Raw genomic sequence first — 22,898 nt, 5'->3', positions numbered from 1 at the left:
CAAATCATACTGGCCCAGGAAATCCCACTCTTTCTATGCAGGCTGTTTGTTTACCAATGATAAAATATCACATTTTAGTATATTGGTCGATTCTGTGGTTTGATGGATTTGTGAGTATTTTTTTTTCATATTTATGTATTTTGTCTTTGTGTGAAACTGGACCGAGAGAAAGAAGCAAATGCAAATGTGTTTTGTCCTGAATTTTTAAAAATTTCTGGTTCTTTGGTTCTTTTATATTATAATATCCATTTAAGTATACTCTGAATGGTTTGTTGCACTAAATTACATGGAAGTTTATAGATCAGATCTTGCACTGTAAATACAACCTGGGTCACTGTTACAAAATTTTGAAATATCTGTCAAAGTTTATGTGCTACTAACACCACAGATTGAAAATATGTCCAAGCATCTGACATGTGTTGGTGTTTGACGTTGGCACGACATGGGCATGTGGTTACATTCAATTAGTGTTGTCAAATAGACGCTATAGCATAGCGGAAATTGAACAAATTGCTATTGCTCTGCAATACACTATTTAGTACAAAATGTTGTCAAATAGCCACTATTGCGTAGCGGAATTTCAAATAACCGCTATTTTCTGCAATCCGCAATCAGCAACACTGCATTCAATTACTGATATCTATGTGTCATAATAAGTACATAAACTCAAACCCCTAATTACCCTCAAGACCCCGACACAATGCATGCCCACCTTTGAGGTAATACACCAACATCCAAAATCACTACCACTGCATATTTTCCATTCACCTTTGTAACTACATTTTTTAAATGAGAATACAAGCCATTAAGAGTTTAAAACCCACCTATTAATCAATAGAGAAAGAAAATTAAAATCCAACTAACCACAAAGTTCAAAACCATTTTCTGTTTGAACAACCTATTCCAACTGATTTGAACCACAGATCATTTATGGTGAATGAAAGTTATCCCTGTTGAACAGCGTACTGTGCATCTGGTAGTCTCAAGTAACTTCTTCTGTTTCCCTGAGTCTCTGCCTCTGTTTATTCTCTTGCTTTCCTTTCCTCTGTGTCCTTTTTTTGTTCCTTTGGTTCTGCTCTGTTCTTTTCTGAGCCTCTTTCAATTCCTATCAGAGTCTTTGTATTTTTCTGCGTTGCTCTGCAAGTCTCACCCCTCTATGACTTTGCAAATCTCCCTATTTCTCAATGTCATTGTCCGAGTCTCCCTTCTGTCTCTTAATTTTGTTCAGTGGTTCTTTTTTCTCATTTTTTTGTCTGTTCTCTCTGTCACCTTATGATGATGACTTATAAGATTTGTGTTATGGTTCTATTCTCATTTGTAGTGTAAACTACATGTTTGTTAATATTGGTTTCGATAGTCTTAAACTTTAAAGGTCCGAAACATTGGATGTTTGGGAGCTCATTGTCATAGGGGCAAGTGCAACTTATGAGTTCCACTGTTTCCCTTACTAATTACTGAGACTGATGTGAATTTTTACCAAATAGTAAACAATGGTTAAAAAGTATATTGTTTGTTTGACTATATGTAAATACATGAATAGAGTTTTGTATTTTAAGATTTTGAACTCCAATTCTGACATTTTTTACTCTATGAATGGTTTTACATTATTATTGATGCATCTTACTACTGAAGCTGGTTTTTTTTATTTCTCGATAATCATTTGTATCTTGGATTTTTCTTACCACCTTATTAACGTGTAAAATTAAAACAAGGTTTATGAAATGAAAATAGGAAGTGTTTTTACAAAGTAAATGAATGAGTCCTAAACTTTTTTATATCCAAATCTTCATTGTATCATAATCCCTCAGTTGCGTAACAAAACTGAAGTAGCAGCTTTAATTTTCCAACCAATATATAGGAAAGTTTTTGCATAAACTGATTAGCAAAAATTTGTTTAATTGATTTATATATTACATGTTGGAATGCAGAATGGGATCCTTGGGGTATCCCCGATGATCACGAAATCGAGATGATTGAAAACGATGCACCAATTCCAAAGCACGTTCCTCAACACCGACCTCCTCCTCTCCCTAAGGAGTTTCAAGAAACGTTGGAAGCACTTATGTCTCAACCTGGAAAGACTGAGCAGTTAGAGGCACTTGTGTCTAAATCAATTAAAGAAAGTTCTGCTGCTAACTCTACTGAAGAACCCTCAAAGCCATGAACTTCAGAAAAAAGTTAGAGCTTTTGAATTATCTGTTTGAATGTTTTTTATCCTTTCATTGCACTAAAATTGTTTGTGTTAAGTAGTTTCAGATTCAGTGGAGAAAACCTTTGCTCCAAAATAACTTGAACAGGTTTGAAATAACAAGAATTTCTTGTTTAACATTATACTATGTATGCATGAAATGTCTTTTGATATGAAGATTTTTCTTGTATTTATATACTACTTTGGACCTAAATATAAACAAATGTAACTCAACGAAAGTCGATGTATTTGATTTAAAATTTGGATTCGATACATTAACTTTCTTTCACATATTTTTGCTTATATTTAGGTCTAGATGGAATATTTGTGCTCAGAAAAGCATCTTTATAGAGTTAATAGTCATTTTAGTAATTAAATTTGTGAGATGCTCTTACTAAAGTTTTTAAATGTATTGAAATTATAGAAGCATTTTAAGTGTCTTTGGTTAATAATTAAATCGATTATATTGAGTGACAAAAGATATGTTTTTAGACCAAACTAATTAATGAAGACATATTCAGTAACCAAACTAATCTAACAAAAGATACATTTAGGTATCTTTTAGTAATTTTGATATATTTAAAGATTATTGTAATAATACTTCACATATTTAACAATCAATGGAAAGGCTTGAGTTAATCACTCTTGCCTCAAGTAAATAAGCATTTGGTTTTATCTTTGATAAATTAGTAAATTTTTAAAATACCAATTTAATCCTGAAAACTATTGAACATTTGGTTAATTTAATCACTTTATATAATTCCTCTACTTATATGAAAATAAGTATAAAACTTTTAAAATTTTGATTTAAATTTCATGAACTAAATTGTTTTTAAGGATCAGAGCTGTCATTGCAGTTGTTTGTTAGTTTAAGTTACTCTCTACCTATTTCTTTATAGCATATGTATTAATTTGGCAACTAGGTTAGGATCGACATATCTACAATAACATTAAATCAATTCTCGTATATTATTTTTTTAGAAATCTCGTCACTTTTTCGAAATTTTCCAGCACGTAAAAAAATGTATTTGGAGTAAAATAAAAAGATATTTGTTTCTTTCTTATTTTTAACAGCAATAGGTAAGTTAACTGTATGTTAGTGTTCTCTTGTGAGATGGGAAAATGGGTTAGTTCATTCTATGATTATCCCGACAAAAAAAGTTGAGCAAACCAAACCAATTTAGATAGTTGAGTTGAAAGTATTGTTCTACCTCGTCGGTTAGTTTGTGGACTGGCTCTTCAAAAAAAATCTTTTATTTGTTAATTTTTTTAATTTTAATTTTTTTTTAATTTTTAGATTTTACAAAAATCATAAAGGAAATTATTAGGCATTGTAACAGGGTGGGTCGAAGACGGATTTTGCCTCCTCCACCTCTACATTTGACTAATAGGAAGAAATCTGCATCTGCTCCCCGTCTGTTAGCGGATGTGAAATTTATACACTCATGTAACAGAGTTCAGATTTTTCCATCCACATCTACACACCCCTTGCCCTTCATATATATAAAATTATATTTTTAAAATCATATCTATTATAATTAATATAATAAAATAATTATTATTAGACAATAATAAAATTAAATAATATTTTCTATAAAGATGAGATTATAATTTTTAATATTTAAAATAAATATGTAGTATATTCAATATGTACATATATATATATAAAATTTAAAAGTTACAATAATATTACTAGTGGAGCAGGTTCAAATGCACGGTAGATATCAACATTCTCAAACCTATCTTCATCTCCGAATTTTAATTTTTGCATTCGTACACAATCAAAGCGAGTTTGAATGAGTGACCTGCGGGTGCAGATTATGTTATCATCCCTATCAATCATTAACAATAAAAAAAAGTCAAATAACAAAATAAAATTACCACTAGCATAAAAAAATATCATTAAATTCGTGAACATTAAACAATCCCAAAGGCCAAAGCAAAGCCTCCATCAAAGTAAAACAAGTCTTAAAAGATCTCACGAGTAGCACAAACACATATCTCAAGAAACACATATCTCAGGATCAAGATGATAGAGCGCATGTGTTATGTTTGAGTGAAAGAAGAGGATAGAAACTAAAAACAAAACTATAATATTTTAGTCTTTTTTTAGTTGGGTTAAATAATGAGCCAACTTTTATCTTTATTTTAATAAAAACAAAAAAACAAACCTAAGAAAAAAATAGTAGTTTTTGTTATTGTGTTGGACCAACCTACCTCGTGATTATTCTATTTATTCAGTTGATTAAATGGGACAGATTAATTTAAGTAGTCCAGTTCAAATATTTAATTCAATTTGTCAAAAATGACGATTTAAACGGTTGAGCTGACAAATTTAACTCGTTTTGCCACCTCGATCTTTTAACATCATTTTTATGTTCCTAAAATATTATTAGAGAGACAACTTGAAACTTTTACTCCCATGGATTCAATTTGCCATCATCCTCTTACGGCTGCTTAAATGGTTCAAATCTTGGAAAGCGTGAATTTTTTTAGCCCATTGAGTTGGGTCGTCCATATTTCTATCAAGCAATTTTTCCTTCTATCGCTATATTCTAAAAAATCTCTCAATTTATTTTTTATTTATGATTTTAATTCTATTTAAATTGATTAATTCGAACGAGATTTGTCAAGAATGAATACGGAGATGTAAATAATAACTTGTAATTTTTCATGATTTATACACTTTCGATCAGCCGATCCAAAGACGTAAAATATTAATTTAAAGATTTTTTTACATCTTCATGCCAATTTAAATGTGAAAAACTCTTGAAAAATTTCAAGCTATTATTTGCATTTTTGAATTGATCAATTTAGACAAATTTTATCTAGATTGAATAATCTAAAAAGAGTTAAAACTACAAAATAAAAATAAATTTTAAGAGGTTTTTGAGAATGTATAGTGGAAGGATAAATCTTCTTCTCTTAGGGAATGTAATTTGTGGTCCAATTTAAAGACATAATATTACTTTGGTGGTTTTACTCTTGGATCAAGTTTGTTAATGTAAGAGAATTTTTGTAGATCCCCTTTATCCTTGTCCTCACACAATTTTTCTCATTTGGTCCAATGCATTCTCGTCTTTGCCACTTTCGCACCCCACCATAAATTACAAATACTTATCTCCATGTTCTCACAAACTCCTTTAGATAAGACAAAACAACTCATAGCATAGGTAGGTATAGCTAGAGCTACATATAACGTGCAAAGGATAAACATCTCTCTTTCTGTCTATTTAATATATTTTTTTCTTCAAATTTTGTCTAAAATAAATATAAAAACATCCTTCATTTTCCTCCGTACAAAAAATAATGTTGTTATCAATGAAAAATAGATGAGAAATAGTTGTAATATTTTTTCTACAATAAAACCAACAACGTTTTCATGATCTTGGCTTCTTTGAATGAGACCAAAGAACGCCTCTACGCACAAAATAAACAAATAAGGAGAAAGCGGGCCACCTTGTCATAGTCCCATTGAAGATTAAATGACTCTAGATTTAACGTTACAAGAATTGAAAACGAAATAGTACAAACACAATTCATAATAGTATTAACCAAATTAGGAAAGACCCCTACAAAGTACAAAGTCTTATTAAGGAAATCTCAGTCCATTGTGTCATAGACTTTAGCCATATCCAACTTAATTCCATCGACCTTACCTGCGCCCAAAGTAGAAAAGTTCACAGTGTGAACATTAGACAGGATATCATTAAGATGAGACAAATTAAAACTTTGGTAAGAGGTCAACATCTTTGTCTCACTAAGAACTACAACATCTAAGTTATTAAAAATAATGAGCCTTTTCGGGACTCTAATTGTTTGTAGGTTACCCAACCCACGACAATTCCACACAAGGAACCTTGTTGTTCCTGGCTAACCTAAAAAAAATCTCATTAGACTAATAATTGTGTGCTACATATTTGGCATGAAAGTGCAAGAAGAACAATGTTGTAAGTAGGGATGGACAAAAGATCTAACCCGCCCGAAAACCAACCAAACCACAAAATATTAAATGTATATGAGTGGATCAGGTTAGTTTCTCAGGTAAACAGGTGGTCAAAACAGTCTAACACAGATTACAACAGGGGTGCGATTAAAAAGTTTCAGACCCATCGATAGTTGAGCCCGTCTATGATGTACATATATATTGAAGGTGCAAACACGAGAACGGGAGTTGAATTTTGCTTGACAAAGTTGACAACTTTTTGCTAATTTGATGAAGGCTGGTTGGTTTTTATGAATTACTTGGATAAGAAGCAATCGGATTTAGAGGTAGCAAACAATAAAAGAATAAATAATTTGACACATAAATTTATCCTGGTTCATCACTAATTTGGCTACATCAAGTCCCCTCATTCAGATGGCTTTAATCCACAAATTCAATTGCCTTAAATTACAAAGCACCTGACCCTCCAAGCCAGTCTTCCCAAACACTCTAACAACCCCAAACTTTTGAGGAGTTAACAAACTTGGCCCTACTAGCCAAGTCTTCTCCTAAAATCCTGACAACCCCAGATTGATGAAGGAATTAACCACCTTGACCCTAAAAGTCAAGTCTTCTCCTAACAACCCCATATTGAAGAAGAAACTAAACCACTACCGGGTTGGATACAAAAGATTGTGACTTTGAAGTTATCACAATATTAGTCAAGTATGATGGTAAGGTTTAGATTTTTCTTGATGAAGTCAAACCTATCTTCAGCTATTGGTTTAGTGAATATGTCAACTCATTGATATTCAATATCAACAAACTGAATGTCTAGTATCCTTTTTGAACAAAGTCCCTAATGAAGTGGTGTTTGATCTCTATGTGTTAAACTCTATAATGTAGTATAGGGCTTTTGGTTAGGCAAATGGGAGAAGTGTTATCACAATAGATGGGAATGTTGGATTCTAGGACTTTATAGTCTTCAAGTTGATGTTTCATCCAAAGTAGTTGAGAATTGCAGTCAACTATTGAAATGTACGTAGCCTCTGTTGTTGACATGGTAATGGTGTTTTGTCTTTTTCTTGACCAAGATATTAATTTGTCACCTAGAAAGGTGCAGTTGCCACTAGTGTTATTTCTCTCAAGTTTATTTCCAGCACAATCAGAATCAGTATCCACTTAATTTTTACTTAGGAGTTTCTTGTAGAACAAGGTAAGATTGGTAGTGCCTTTTAGGCATCTAAGGATTCTCTTAACAACAGTTAAATGTGATTCCCTAGGGTCAACTTGAAAATTTGCACATACACTTACACTAAACATGATGTTAGGTCTCGAAACAATAAAGTAAAGTAGGGATCCTACCATTCCTCTATAGGTTCTCTGGTCAACTTTTGGGCTTGAATCATCTTTTTCAAGTGGGCATATAGAGTGCATTGGTGTAGGCATAGGTTTGCAACAAACTCATCTTAAACTTCTTGAGAAGCTCTTTTGTATATTTAATTTGATGCATATATATACCTTTTTGAATTTGTTGAATTTGTATCTCTTAGAAGAACTTAAGTTCTCCCATCATATTTATTTGAAATTCAAATTGCATCAATTTAGAAAAATATTGGCAAAGAGTGCCATTAGTAGATCCAAAAATAATGTCATCAACATAAGTTTGAATAATAAGAATGTCATCTCCTATTGGTTTTCTAAAAAGTGAATTATCTATTTGTCATATTTAAAAGTTTTTTTTAAGAAAGAAGTTATTAAGTCTATCATACCATGCCCTAGGTACTTGTTTTAAACCATAAAAAGATTTCCTAAGTTTAAAAACATGATTTGAAAATTCATAACTTTCGAAACTTGGGAGTTGTTTAGCATAGACTTATTGACTTATATAACCATTTATTAAAGAACTTTTAACATCCATTTGAAATAATGTAATGTTATTATTTGCAGCAAATGAAAGTAGGATACTAATAGCTTCTAACTTGGCTACTAGAGCAAATGTCTCAGTGTAATCAATGCCCTCATGTTGATTGTAACCTTGTGCGACAAGTCTTGCATTGTTTCTAACAACTTCACCTTTTTCATTTAGTTTGTTTCTAAAAATCCACTTGGTTAAAATAATGTTATTCTTTGGCCTACGTACTAGGTCCCCAAACATATTCCTCTTAAATTCATTTGTCTCTTCTTGCATTGCATGAATCCATCCACCATGAGTCAATGCTTCATCAATAGAGGTAGGCTTAAGTGATGAGAGTAAGCCAAACAAAGTGGTATCTTTTAATGATGATATGGTCCTAAGATGATCACTTGCACTTTCAATTATTAGAGTTTCAGAATGAAATAACTTGTATTTCCATCGAGATCTTCCTTCTAACTTATCTTAACTATTTCGGACTTTATCTGATTCATCCTCTGAAGATTTGTCATCTTTTTTCTGAATTGCTTATATCCTTTGATTTTTCAATTTCTATTGGTATGTTTGCATTTGCTTCCTCTTATTCTGGTAAACCTACATTATCATCATCTTGCTTTTACTTTTCAAGGACAATTTGTTTGTTATAACATGATATTAATGTGATAATTTAAGAATGAAAGAATACCACCCAAAACACTAGTTTTGACTTTGGTGGTTTATGCTTGCTTCTAAAGAAACAAACTTGTATTCTACTTCTGCTGAAATATTCATATTTTGTAATTATCTTCGTTCCTCTATATTTTTGAGATCCTGCAAAATACTTATCTAGTTTTGATTTTTAAGATCAAACTTCTTGTTATCTCAATAAACATAATATCAGATAATAATTAAATTTAAAGAAATATATAACCTATATGTCAACAATTTCAGTTTCACTTTGAAAACCCTCTTAGTTCTTCTTTCCTGGTATTCAAATTCTGAATTTGCATAGTTCTTCTCTAGATGAAGGGATTTAAATTTTCATCCAAGTTTGTAGTCTTGATGAATTTGATTGGAGTGTTCAGAGAAGTCTCCTGATTCTGATTATTCATCTAACACTTCTACTTTTGTTGATGTATCACGTTCCTTTGGTAATTTTGGAGCTGATGGTAATTTTGATTCTTCTGGTAGTTCCAGTTCTATTGATATGTGTGATTTATCTACCATATTTAATTATATTGATTCTAATAGGTACTATGTTGGCAAGTACTTCTTCCACCAGAGTCAGGTATTGGGACGTAGACCTTTTCCCTTCATAAGTTGTTATCATTCACTTACCAGATGCCATGATTGGTGTTTCAACTTGGTTTCTTAGAACATTTGCAACATAAACAATTTTGTATTTTGGTACCCAAATTTGATTGGGTCCTGATTTGTTAGTCTTGAAAGGTTTATTGTGTTTCCTTGTATTTAACACGAGACAAGATAATTTAGAGTGACCTTTTATAGAACAAACAATACACCAACATCAAAGTGAATAGGTTTAGGTTTGATAACCATTTCTTCAAATCATATACCTCTTTTACCATTTCTACTAACACCATAAATCATAAATGCATATCTGCTTCTTTCCATACCATTGGCTAAAAATTCTTGGAATACTTCTTCATGCTTATTAGAATTACATGTGGTATTTTCAAAATGGATATCTTTCAAGGTTTTATCTTTAAGTTCAATAATATCAGTTTGCAAATCTGCATTTTCTGTTTTAAGTTAAGTAATATCAATTTTCAAAGTAACATTTCTTGTTTAAATTCAACACTTTGATTCTTTAAAACATTAACTTTTTCATACAGTTTGCATTTTCTTTCCTAAGTGTTTTCAGTTTTAAATAAAATTTGTGATTCTTATTTCAAAAATCATTAATAGCAGTAATTAAATCATGTCGAGTTAAGTTAGAAAATACCCTAATTTCTTCATCTGCTAATTTACAGAATCTAGACATGTTGAACCCTTGGATATTTCCTCAAACATTGTAAAGTACTCAGCCTTGAGACATAGCTCTGATGCCAATTGAAGGTGCAAACACGAGAAGATGGGTTGAATTGTGTTTGACAAAGTTGATAACTTTTTGTTAATTTGATGAAGGTTGGTTGGTTTTTATGAATTATTTAGATAAGAAACAACCAGATTCAGATGCTGCAAACAATGAAAGCATAAATAATTTAAAATATAGACTTATCTTGGTTCAACACCGGCTTGACTACATCCAGTTCCCTCATTCGAAAGGCTTTAATCGACTAATTCAAATACCTTGAATTACAAAGTACCTGACTATCAAGCATGTCTTCCCAAATAGCCTGACAACCCCAAACGTTTGAGGAACTAACCACCTTGATCCTACAAGCCAAGTCTTCTCCTAACAACCTAACAACTCTAGATTGATGAAGGCACACTAACATCACTATCAGGTTGGATACAAAAGATTGGAACTTTACGTGTTTGCTCCTAACAAAGCTAATAATAAAAATATTAATAACTCTCACACTCTATGAAAAAACACTTGAAAATATTTCTTACATGAACAAGTGTTTCTCTCTTTGAACTCTTATGTTATTCTTACTACTTTATTCTTATGTTATTTTAATCTTTTGTTGTTGTTGATTTTTGTTTATTTGTTTCAAATAATGGTACATAGTTGTGGGATTGGGTCAGTAGACACAATGGATATAAATGAGACACGGTATTATGGTTTATACTTTACTTGATGGAACTTTAACTCGTAAAATATCATTGATCAATAAGTTTTATAAGTTTTATGTGAGTGTATACATATTATCCTTTCATTGAAGGGTCTTAAACAATACATGTTTAGGAGATCTTTTGTTTAATTTACATTTGTATGAACGCTTTCATAGAGTTTTTATTTTATCTGAAGTACTATTTTCACATGTCAAACGTCTTCATTTATCTAAACTGCAATTTGTGTTGATTATATGGCCTTAACAAAGGGTATCATCAACAAACAAAATCTTATTTGAATGATAGTCAGGCAATTTATTGTATAAGATATTAAAAGGAGTTAGATTTTGATGATCAACTGTGAGATGGGTGGCAAGATTCACTGAAGGATTAACAAAGGGGGATTAGTCTGGGTGGAGTTAGTTATTGAGAACTAGAGACGAGTTGATAATTGGGAAAATCTTGCTCAAATTAATGCCAATAGTTGAGGGCAACATGTCCATATTTGTTACAAATCTAGCAAATGGGTCGTGTGGCACCGCGTCCTCTAGACCAGCCACTCCCATGATTTTTATGACCACGTCCTCCGAAATAAGAACCACCATTGGAAGTGTAATGATTTGACAAATCAAGAGTTTTGGGAACTAGGATTTTGATCATGATATACATGCGCGGAATTTTCTGTAACACCATAGGTAGATAGTTTTTGTCTAAACTTCTCAAATTGCACTTCCTATCTGAAGAATTTACAAACTCAATCTGAACAAATACAAACATCTAAAGAGTATACAAACTCAATCTGAATAAAATATGAACATAATCAATCTAAAAGAACTTTTCATATTGGATTCAAAAATAAAGAATTCACAAAATAACATATTATTAAAAAACATCTTGTTCAAAATTATTTTTGAATAATATCATTGTTGACCAAGCTAGCAATGAAGATACAATTAAGAATTAAACAAGGACTAAATTGAAACCCTAATTTTATCTATAAATAAATACTCAAGGCTGAAGAAGATGATCATAAAAAATCTGAAAATAGTGGAAGAACTCAAGCTCAAAAATCTAAATTCATCTTAGAGTTCAAAGAGAGAAAACTTGTTTGAATGAGAAATATTTTCTAACTATTTTTCTTAGAGTGTGATCTTCATTTTTATAATCATCATATTAGAAGCAACTACTCAACTTTCAAATCTTTGTATTCAAACTTGATAGTGGTGTTTGTGTGTCTTCAACAATGTGGGATTGTCAGATTGTGTGGAGAAGACTTGACTTATAGAGTCAACGTCTATGTGTGTGTTCCTCAAAATTTTGGGGTTGTCTGGCTATTTGAGAAGACTTGTTTGGAAGCTCAGGTGCTTTTCAATTCAAGTTGTTGAATTAGTGGATTAAATCCTTCTCAGTCAAAGGATTGGATGTAGCCAAGTTAGTGGTGAGTCGAGATAAATTACTTGTGTCTCTTTATTCCTGCACTCCTTAGTGTTGTTACTGCTTCTACTATAAGTAAATCATCAAGCCTGAACAAATTTAATCAAATAATTAAAAAGTTATCGACTTAATCAAACACAATTCAACCCCCTTCTCTTGTTTGCACCTTCAAGTGGTATCAAAGCTCGGTCTCAAAGTTGAGCACTTTACAGTATTTTAGGAAAGATCCAAGGGTTCAATATGTCTAGATTTAGTGAAGAAGCTACTGGAGGAAACATCAACATACTACCTTTGTTTGGTGGAGAACGTTTTGAGTATTAGAAGGACATGCTGAGAAGTTTCTTTATTTCACAAGATCCTGAACTTTGGGACTTGACGGAAGATGGTTATACTGCTCCAAAAAATACTGATTGTATTGAAATTCCAAGGAAAGAGATGAATGTTGATAAGATGAAATGCAATAACTTGCAAGGAGTTTTATAAGTGCATCAATAAGGTGACAACAAAAAGTAGAAGTTGTTCAATATGGAAAAAGATGAAGACATTGAAACAATGTTTTTTAGATTCCAAACTCAAGTCTCCTGATTAAAGATACTTTATAAGAGTTATACTCCTATTGATCATGTGAAGAAGATACTAAGAAGTCTGCAAAGCAATTGGAGATCTAAGATCACTGTCGTTTAGGAAGCAAATGATCTAAATACTCTTAAGTTGGAAAAAATTAATCAGCTTTCTCAAATCACATGAAATTCAACTTGTAGAGGATTATCCCAAAAAGAAGCAACCAACCTTGGCTTTGAAATCCAAGTAGAAGAAGAGGAACTGGCTTTCATATCCAGAAAAATTCAGAAGATGTGGCACAACAGAAAAAAGAATTCCCCCCAACTATATTCATAGTGATCCAACAGAAGAAAGGATGATAAATCTGACAAGAAAATCATCATCTACTATGGACGCAATGAACTTGGACATATCAGGTCAGAATATCCAAATTTGGAGAAAGGGAAACATCATAGGAAATATTCCAGATCCAAGAAGAAGAGTTTGTTGGCTACATAAGATGATTCTGAAGAATCCTCTAGTGATGAAGAGTAAGCAGATTTGCCTCTGATGACCCATACCAACTCTGCCTTCGGGTCGAACACAGACTCTGACTCAAGAAGTGAATTTGCACATGAAGAAATTGAGATGTCCTCAGCAATCAAGTTAAAACACTAATCATGGTACCTGGATAATAGATGCTCGCGACACATGAAGGGAGAAAAGTCTATGTTCCAAGAACTAACATTGAGCAAATGAGGCGCATTGACTTTTGGAGGAAAGCAAAAAGGTCATATCTATGGTCAATGTACAATTGAAAATGGTACCTCCCCTTCTATTAAAGATGTCTTGTTTGTTAAAAGTCTTAAGCATAATTTATTATTAAGTATTAGTTAGTTAAGTGATAATAATTATGATATTATATTTTAATAAAAAAAACATGCAAGGCGATTAGTTTGAAGGATGGATGTGTACTCTTTACAGGTCAGACGCAAAAAACAATTATAATATAAATCTGTTTAGTCTATAGAAACAAGAAATTAAGTTTTTTTTGTTAGTAAATGAAGAGAAACTAATTTGGCACAAAAGATTAGATCATGGAAACCTTAGATTTCAAAACTTAATAAACTTCAACTAGTTAAAGGTCTACCTAAGCTTAGTTACAAAACTAAAATTATGTGTGAACTAGTCAAAATGGAAAACAAACAAAGAACTCCTTTACCCCTAACAACTTAGTCTCTACCCCAAAACCCCTTGAGCTTTTACATATAGATATCTTTGGGCCAGTGAAAATAACTCCTCTAAGTGGAAAGAAATATTGTTATTTTTTTTTTTTTTATAGTAGATGATTACACTAAGCGGACAAGGGTAAAACTCTTAAGAAGTAAAAATAAATCCCACAAAGTGTTTATCATATTTTGCAAACAAGTAATGAATGAAATGGATCTTAAGATTGTAACAATTAGAAATGATCATGGAGGAGAATTTGAAAACAAGTTATTTGAAAGTTTTTGTGATGAGAATGGAATCTCTCACAACATCTCCTCTCTTAGAACACCCAAACAAAATAGAGTTGTAAAAAGAAAGAGTAGATCACTCCAAAAAATGGATAGAACCATGTTAAATGAGATGAATGTTGCAAAACACCTTTGAGCTAAAACAATTAACTTGTATTTTATATTCAAAATAGAGTCTTAATTAGGTCTACTTTGAAGAAAACGTCATATGAATTGTGAAAAGGTAAAAAGCCTAACATATCTTACTTTAAACAATTTGTTTGTACTTGTTATATGTTGAACACTTAAGATAACCTTGGTAAATTTGACTCTAGATCTCAAACATTATGATAGTGCAGGTATACTAGAACCAGAGGAACCATATGCAGACAAACAAGAAAAACCTAAAAGTTTAGAGGATACAAGAAAATTTGAAGAAGATGACAAATGTTCAGAGGATTAATCTGATCAAGTCAGAAAAAAGATATGGATGGAAGTACAAGTCATCTAATCCTGAAACTCTAATCATTGGAAGTGCAAGTGCTCCTTTGAGGAAAATATCATCACCAAAAGATACCACTTTGGTTGGCTTACTATAGTCAATTGAGCCTATCTTTATTGAAGAAGCATTGGCAGATGATGGATGGATTCTTGCAATGCAAGAAGAGTTAAATGAATTCAAGAGGAATTATGTTTGGGATCTAGTACCTAGACCAAAGAAGAACATTATTGGACCCAAAGTGGGTTTTTAGAAACAAGCTAAATGAAAAAGGTGAAGTGGTAAAAAATTACGCAAGACTTGTCACACAAAGCTACTATCAACAAGAGGGCATTGATTACACTGACATATTTGTTCCAATGGCTCGGATAGAAACTATTCGTATCTGATAGCGTTTCAGCAAGTATACTGAATCGTTGCAAGTAATAATTAACACGGTAGTACCGAGTGTCGAACTCAAGGATTGCGTTTTACTATCGAATTATATTTAATTACTGAAATTGAACAAAAAGTTCCCAAGTTGATTGAAATAATATTTAAAATTAACAACAGTAGTAAAATTGATCCTTTATAAATTGAGAAAAATATCAGGGATGAGTTTCACTTCGAATCCAACCTTGGTGTCTAATTTAATCCTAGTTATTGAATTCATTTATTGAATTATTACCGAATTCTCTTTATTATTCTTGCCCTAATTTCTTAGTACAGAACCTTTAATTCCAAAGTAACCCCTAACTCCTTAGTAGATTTAAAATTAGAATTAAGCATTACCGTATAGAAATTCTCTTATAAATTGTTGCTTTGCAACTAATTTAATTGGTTTCATGACCTGTACCTATGTCTAGACTACAAATTCATGAATTTCTCATCTCAAGCATTCATCAAGTCCACTTCCGTTTCAAAATACAAATCGTAGAATATTTTAATGTTGATCAAGCAATAAAAAGCATTAAGCACAGAGATGAGAAAAATAATTCAACAAACTCATTCATATAACTAGAAATCAAATTATAAAAATAAGGGTTTCATCTTGTTACAATTATCCCTAATAAATAGGGTTTAGTTACTCATGACAGAGATAAAAGAGATAGAGATTAGAGAAGAATTACAAGAAGGATTCATGAATGATTCTTGATAAAACTGCTCCAATGATGTTAGAGACGACCGTCTTTGAGTTTCTATGCTAGAGCACAAGTCTCCCAACTTCCCAAGAGTCAAAAATATCCTAAAACAGTGAAAAATTACGTTTTATGGTTGCTGATGCGCATCGCGCGCCCCAGGTGCAGGAAACGCGCTCCATGCGCGCCTGGACAGTGTTGAATGGCTGGAAATGCGCCCCAGGTGCAGAAAACGCGCTTCAGGTGTGCCTAGACAGTGCTGAATGGCTGGAAATGCGCCTCAGGCGCGTCTGGCGCGGTTTAAGCGCACAACATCTGTTGTCCGACGTATATTGCATTTGTCTCCTCTTTCGAGTCTGAATTTGGTTTTGGTGTCTTCATGAAAGTTGTAGCTATGGATCGTAGCTTTCATTTTCACTTGGTTTGACTCCAATTGGACATCTATAACTTCAGATATGGCTGAAATACTCTACATAGGTCATGTTGATTTCTCACCAAAATTCAGCACTGCACTAAAACAAAACGCAATGTAAAATTACGAAAGATTCCTACTTAATCAATGAAATAAAAACACGAAATATTTTATTAACTCAAAGCACAAAAATCAACCAAATATATCAAATAAATCCTTAATTTAACTAATGATTGGAGATAAATAAGACTAAAACAGTAGGAAAATATGCATATGATGAAGAGTCATCACAACCCCAAACTTAATCTATTGCTTGTCCCTAAGCAACAATTAATTTCAGATTTGGTCCAGTTAAACGCACACTTAAATTCAATTTCTCAAATCAAATGAAACTCAATTTTCAAAGTTCTTGCTACTGCAAAACATTCATCATGCTCTATGGTTGCTTTAAAAAAAAACAACAAGATTCGTACACTTTGGAATTCATTCATCAAATTCAACTCTCTCTTCACACAATCTCACCAAAATTCCTCTCAAGTGTTTAGAAAGGGTTATGAATTTATCATTCAAATCCTAGAACATGCATCACGCTACCATAGGCTTGTAAAAATTCTATTTAGCAATCACAATGCAGTAAACACATACATTTTTTGAGGACTTTCGGGTTGTAATGGGGCTTAGGTAAGGGTATGACATTTTAGGATAATAGGTTTTACTATTTAGAGTTAGGCATACATTTCCACCTTATTCTACCTTTTTTTTTTTCTTCACCTTTTCATTCTGAAGATTCTCAAACATTGGCAAAAGAACCAAGAAGATATTATTTACCAAAGTACACAAATTGATTTTTTATTTTCATTCTTTTTGAGAGCATCACCACCCCAAACTTAAAATGTTGCTATCCCATGAGCAACCTCACACTTAGAATTTTATCAAGACAAGAAATTTTTTTTTCTTCTACCTAACTCCAAGTAAGGTGATTTAATTGAAGTCAGGTATTTGGCTTGTAATGTGGCTAGTAACCAAAATAAAAGGGCAAGGCTCAAAGGGGCTAGCAAAGGGTAAAATTTTCATAGGGTAGTTAGAAAGGCTCAAACGACCAATAAAATTGCCTCAATGTATGCATAAATTACAAGTAATGCAAGTCAGAATTAGTGCAAGTTCTAGAGGGATAACACATGTCTGGATAATCACACAACAAATAATTTAAGTGTTTAGGCTCAAAAGCTCACAGCTAGGATAATAAGAGAGAGTATGAACAATCAAAATAATGCCAACATGCTTCTGAAAAGTTAAAATTGTATTTTTGAAAAATTGATGGCATATTAGCCTCCTATAACCATTTAGTAATCAAGAATGTATGCATTAGGAAGACTTGTCGACTTGAGCAATAACATAATCTAAGAAATGAAATTTAACTTTCGAAATCACAAACAAAAACTTTAAACTGTTTCATCATAGTACACATTTAGTGAAAGGAAAAAAAAAACACAAAGAAAAGAAAATCAAAATAGACTAACATTAAACAAAGAAAACGAGAAAAAAGAATGAAACAGAACAAACAACGTAAAGAAAAAAAAAGGAAAGAAAACTTCTCTCAGTTTAGTAATTCAAGGATTCTCGTTTAGATCATCTGCTCCTGTTCCGCTATGGTCTCCAGTATACTGGTGAGGTGCAAATAGATCAGCATAAAACATGCCTCCTGGTGTCTATTGAGAAGAAGCGAATGCTCGATATAGATTGGTCATCCCCAGTTCTATTCTGGCTTGTCCATCTCGCTGATCAATCATCAATCATTCCATCATAGTTTCCAGTCTGCCACATCTTTCCTCGGTGGATAGTTGTGATGGATGTGGAGGGTGGTGATGTGGTTCAGTATTTTCCTCTGCTGTCATCGCTGCTGGTGGGGAACCAGGGTCATCTACCGGAATCATGGAGTGTTTTTCTATCCACTTAGCAGTGATTGATGTAGCAGGTTTCACCATTTCTTCACCCTGTTTAGGTAACACTCTCACCTGCTCACATAGTTTGCTTATCAGAGAAGCATGATGGAAGTAACCTGTCGGAGGATCAAGAGTTGTTGTCTTCCAAAGATCATCAGCTAGTAGTGCACCCACGTTGATTTTGTCGCCTTTTATGATGGCAAGTAGTAGTCATGCTCTGTGAAATGTTATATCTGACACATTGGAACATGGTAGTAGCGTGTTATGAACAAAGGTGCTTCATGCTTTTGCAATTGGGTTGAGATCCACTAAGTGCAGTTTCCTAACTAAGCCATCCCTATTTCGAAACCAATATGTGCCTGGTCTGCATAAAATGCGTAGGATCTCCTGAGTGTCTACTTTTCTGATGTGGTCCAACATATCTTGAAAACGACAGTCCTGATAATTTGGTAGACCAAAAATTGCATTGATGAATTGGGGTGTGAAGGGTACCCTTTTTCCCCTCACATAACTCACAAACTAATCATGTGGAAATGGGTCGTTAGACTTCAGATCAGAGGCATTGGAGAAGAACTCCACTGCCAATGACTTGCTCGCTGTGGTGACGAATGTGGTTAGCTTCTCCCATCCTCTGGCCGCAATCATCACCTGGATGTCAACAAATTCATCTGCTTCCAACTGAAAGTTTTTCTCACTCACAAAGTTCTTGACTGCAGGGAGTTTGGCATGAAACTCTTGTGTTGCCATCGTCTTGAATAAGAATGTATTATGTGGTTGGGAGGATGTACTTGCGACCTTAGCTCGTTTTGCTTTTTGTTGGGTTGCCATTAGGTCCTGCAAAACAAGTATTCACACACAGGGTTCAAAATATTTCAAGTTAGAGACAATTAATTTAAGCATGGTCCCCCTTGGAAAAATAACAACTTAAATGAACTTGGGTTAGTCCAACAAAATTCTAAATGATAATAGTGCATATACATTGAATGTCATTTTAACAAACAGTTGGAGTGCAATATATATTTTGTGGTCCTTAAGGTGCAAAAGTGGTTGTGTCATTTTAACAAACAGTTGGAATGCAATATGTGTTTTGTGGTACTTAAGGTGCAAAAGTGGTTGTGTCATTTTACCAAACAGTTGGAGTGAAGTCATAAAACACATGAACAATTCACATACATGCAACATTAACACACAATCAATCTCAGAAAATCAACATGCATGTATGAACAATTTCTAATACTAGCACAAATTTGAATTTAAAGAACCCACATGCATCAATGAACAAGAAAGAGTTGATATTAGAAATTGGGGGAAACTTACTTGAGGATGAAAGAATATTGGATGGGAGAGGAAAACTTACTTGAGATAATGGAGGAAGGTTTGGAGGGTGATAATGAAGAGAGGGAAACTGACCTTTGATGATAATGGAGGAAGGTTTGGAGGGTGATAATGAAGAGAGGGAAACTGACCTTTGATGATAATGGAGGAAGGTTTGGAGAGTGATAATGAAGGAGGGGAGTTTTAAGTGAGAAGATGGGGATTTTAATACATAGCTGTGAAAAGCGCTTCAGGCGCGCGTGCCCAGTGACAATACATGAGAAAAGCGTTTCAGGCGCTCCAGAGCGCGCTTCAAGCACGCGTGCCCAGTGACAATTGTTGGGAAAAGTGCTTCAGGCGCTCCAGCGCGCGCTTCAGGCGCTCGTTAACAGTGACGAAACCTACAAAACGCGCTTCAGGCGCACGTTCTGTCATTTGGACCTATAAAATCGCTTCTCAACACATCTTTTTGATTCCTCGCTCATACCAAACATCAAAACTAATAGAACTAGCAATTAGAGACTAAAATTGGAACTAAATGGAGTAAAATAAATCTGAAATGCAATAAATAAATACGGTGCAAAGGATATAAATTTGAGTTGCCTCCCAATAAGCGCTCGTTTAGTGTCTTGAGCTTGACATTCCACCCTTCAAGTGTTGATCAGATGGATGGACTCCATTGAAGGTTTTGACTTTGCCCCTAAATAAGATTTAAGCCTTTATCCATTCACCTTAAAGCTCCGATTTGAGTGTGTGTCTTTCAACTCCACAGCCCCGTATGGAAACACCTTGATTATCTTGAAGGGGCCCGACCATCTTGACTTTAGTCTTCCTAGGAACAACTTCAATCTTGAGTTGAATAGAAGAACCAACTCTCCCTCTTGGAATTCCTTGAATTTAATTTTTTTTGTCATGCCATTTCTTGGTTTTTTTCTTTATATATTTTAGTGTTCTCATATGCAAAATTTCGGAACTCCTCTAACTCGTGAAGCTGCAGAATTCCTGATTTGCCTGCCTTAACCAAGTCAAAATTCAAGTATTTCGTCACCCAAAATGCTCGATGCTCCAGTTCGAGTGGCAAATGACAGGCTTTACCATATGCGATTTGATACGGCGACATACCAAAGGAGGTTTTAAAAGCTGTTCGGTAGGCCCTAAATGCATCATCAAGTTTCGTTGACCAATCTTTATGTGAGGCATTCACTGTTTTTTCAAGAATTTGCTTAAGCTGCCTGTTGGATACTTCAACTTGCCCACTGGTTTGTGGGTGATATGGGGTTGCCACCCTATGACGCACATTATATATCCTCAGAAGGTATTCCATTTTTCGGTTTAGAAAGTGGGTGCCCTCGTCACTAATCAAAGCTCGAGGTACGCCAAAACGGGCAAATATGTTCTTCTTGAGAAATATGATGACCTGTTTTGAATCATTAGTTTGAGTCGCAACTGCTTCAACCCATTTGGAGACATAATCTACCGCCACCAAAATATAAACTTTTTTATATGAGGATGAGAATGGACCCATAAAGTCAATACCCCATACGTCGAACACTTCTACTTCTAATATAGGATTTTGCGGCATCTCATCCCGTTTTGAAATATTACCGGTGCGCTGGCATCGATCGCACTTCTTCACGTAGTTGAATGCATCTTTGAACAATGAAGGCCAAAATAATCCCGATTGGAGAACTCTTGCTGCAATTCGATCACCACTGAAATGACCCCCATAATCAGAGTCGTGGCAGTGCCGCAATACCTTTTCTTGCTCCTCCTCGGGCACACACCTTCGCAACAAACCATCCACTCCTCTTTTGTATAGGAAGGGTTCATCCCATACATAGAATTTGACATCATGAATAAACTTCTTTCGTTGTTGGTACGTGAAATCAGATGGAATTGCCTCACCTAGCTTAAAATTAGCAAAGTCAGCGAACCAAGGTGCCATGACCATAGCGAAGATGTGCTCATCGGCAAATTTGTCTCGAATTGGTCTAATGTCCTCATCCTCCTCGACTTTCTCCAATCGAGATAGGTGGTCTGCTACAGTACTCTCTGATCCCTTCTTATCTTGGATCTCAATGTTGAATTCTTGTAGTAATAGAATCCATCTAAGTAATCTTGGTTTTGATTCCTGCTTAGTAAAAAAATACCTCAAGGCATCATGATCAGTGTAAACAATAACTTTCGATCATATAAATAAGATCGAAATTTATCAAAAGCATAAACTACAACTAATAATTCTTTTTCAGTTGTGGCATAGTTGTGTTGGGCCTGATTTAAAACATGGCTAGCATAGTAAATTACATGCAACGTCTTGTCTTTTCTTTGTCCTAGGACTGCCCCAATAGCACTGTCACTTGCATCACACATGATTTCAAAAGGTAGTGACCAGTCAGGTGCAGTGATAATGGGAGCAGTTATCAACTTATTTTTCAAATTGTTAAAAGCATGCAAACAATCCTCATTGAATTTGAAAGGTGTGTCTTTCACAAGTAGGTTTGTGAGTGCTTTTGCAATTTTAGAAAAATCTTTTATAAATCTCCTATAAAATCCAACGTGGCCTAAAAAGCTTCTAATGCCTTTTTCATTGGTAGGAGGGGGAAGTTTTTCAATAACTTCAACTTTGGCCTTGTCTACCTCGATCCCCTTGTGGGAGATTCGGTGGCCTAATACAATTCCCTCTCGTACCATAAAATGACATTTTTCCCAATTTAGGACCAAGTTGGATTTTTCACACCTTTCTAATACAAGAGACAAATTAACCAAACAATTATCAAAAGATGAACCAAAGACAAAAAAAGTCGTCCATAAATACTTCGATATGTTTTTCAATCATATCAGAGAATAAGACATCATGAACCTTTGAAATGTGGCAGGTGCATTGCAAAGCCCAAACGGCATTCGCCGATATGCAAACACCCCATACAGACATGTGAATGCAGTTTTCTCTTGATCCTCGGGTGCCGCAACTATCTGATTGTATCCTGAATAGCCATCTAGGAAGCAATAATACTCATGTCAAGCTAGCCGCTCAAGCATCTGATCAATGAAAGGGAGTGGAAATGATCCTTCCTCGTAGCGTTGTTCAACCTTCTATAGTCAATACACACTCTCCATCTTGTAACTGTTCGTGTAGGAATTAGCTCGTTCTTTTCATTTGTGATGACGATCGTTCCACCTTTTTTTGGTACAACTTGGACGGGACTCACCCAAGGGATGTCTAAAATGGGGTAAATGAGATCGGCTTCTAGGAGCTTTACCACTTCTTTCCTAATCACTTCTTTCATTGTCGGATTCAATCTCCTTTGGGGTTGTACTACCGGTTTGTGATTGTCCTCCATTAGGATTTTGTGCATACAAAAAGTCAGACTTATTCCCTTCAAGTCCTCAATG

General features: G+C 33.9%; 1 protein-coding gene across 1 annotated transcript in view; it reads left to right on the top strand.

The window, feature by feature from the left end:
• LOC101490710 (probable NADH dehydrogenase [ubiquinone] 1 alpha subcomplex subunit 5, mitochondrial) overlaps positions 1-2,365 on the top strand; it is a 3,760-nt gene extending 1,395 nt beyond the window's left edge. Inside the window, exon 2 of the mRNA XM_004516642.3 lies at positions 1,929-2,365. Within this exon, the coding sequence (XP_004516699.1) occupies positions 1,929-2,164 (236 nt within the window). The 3' untranslated portion in view covers positions 2,165-2,365. The remainder of the gene's footprint in view (positions 1-1,928) is intronic.
• Positions 2,366-22,898: the final 20,533 nt, after the last annotated feature.

Source organism: Cicer arietinum, chromosome 8 (assembly GCF_000331145.2).
Source record: "Cicer arietinum cultivar CDC Frontier isolate Library 1 chromosome 8, Cicar.CDCFrontier_v2.0, whole genome shotgun sequence".
Lineage (NCBI taxonomy): Eukaryota > Viridiplantae > Streptophyta > Magnoliopsida > Fabales > Fabaceae > Cicer > Cicer arietinum.
Note: the sequence above shows the minus strand (reverse complement) of the source record. Positions and strands in the feature narration are given on the sequence as shown.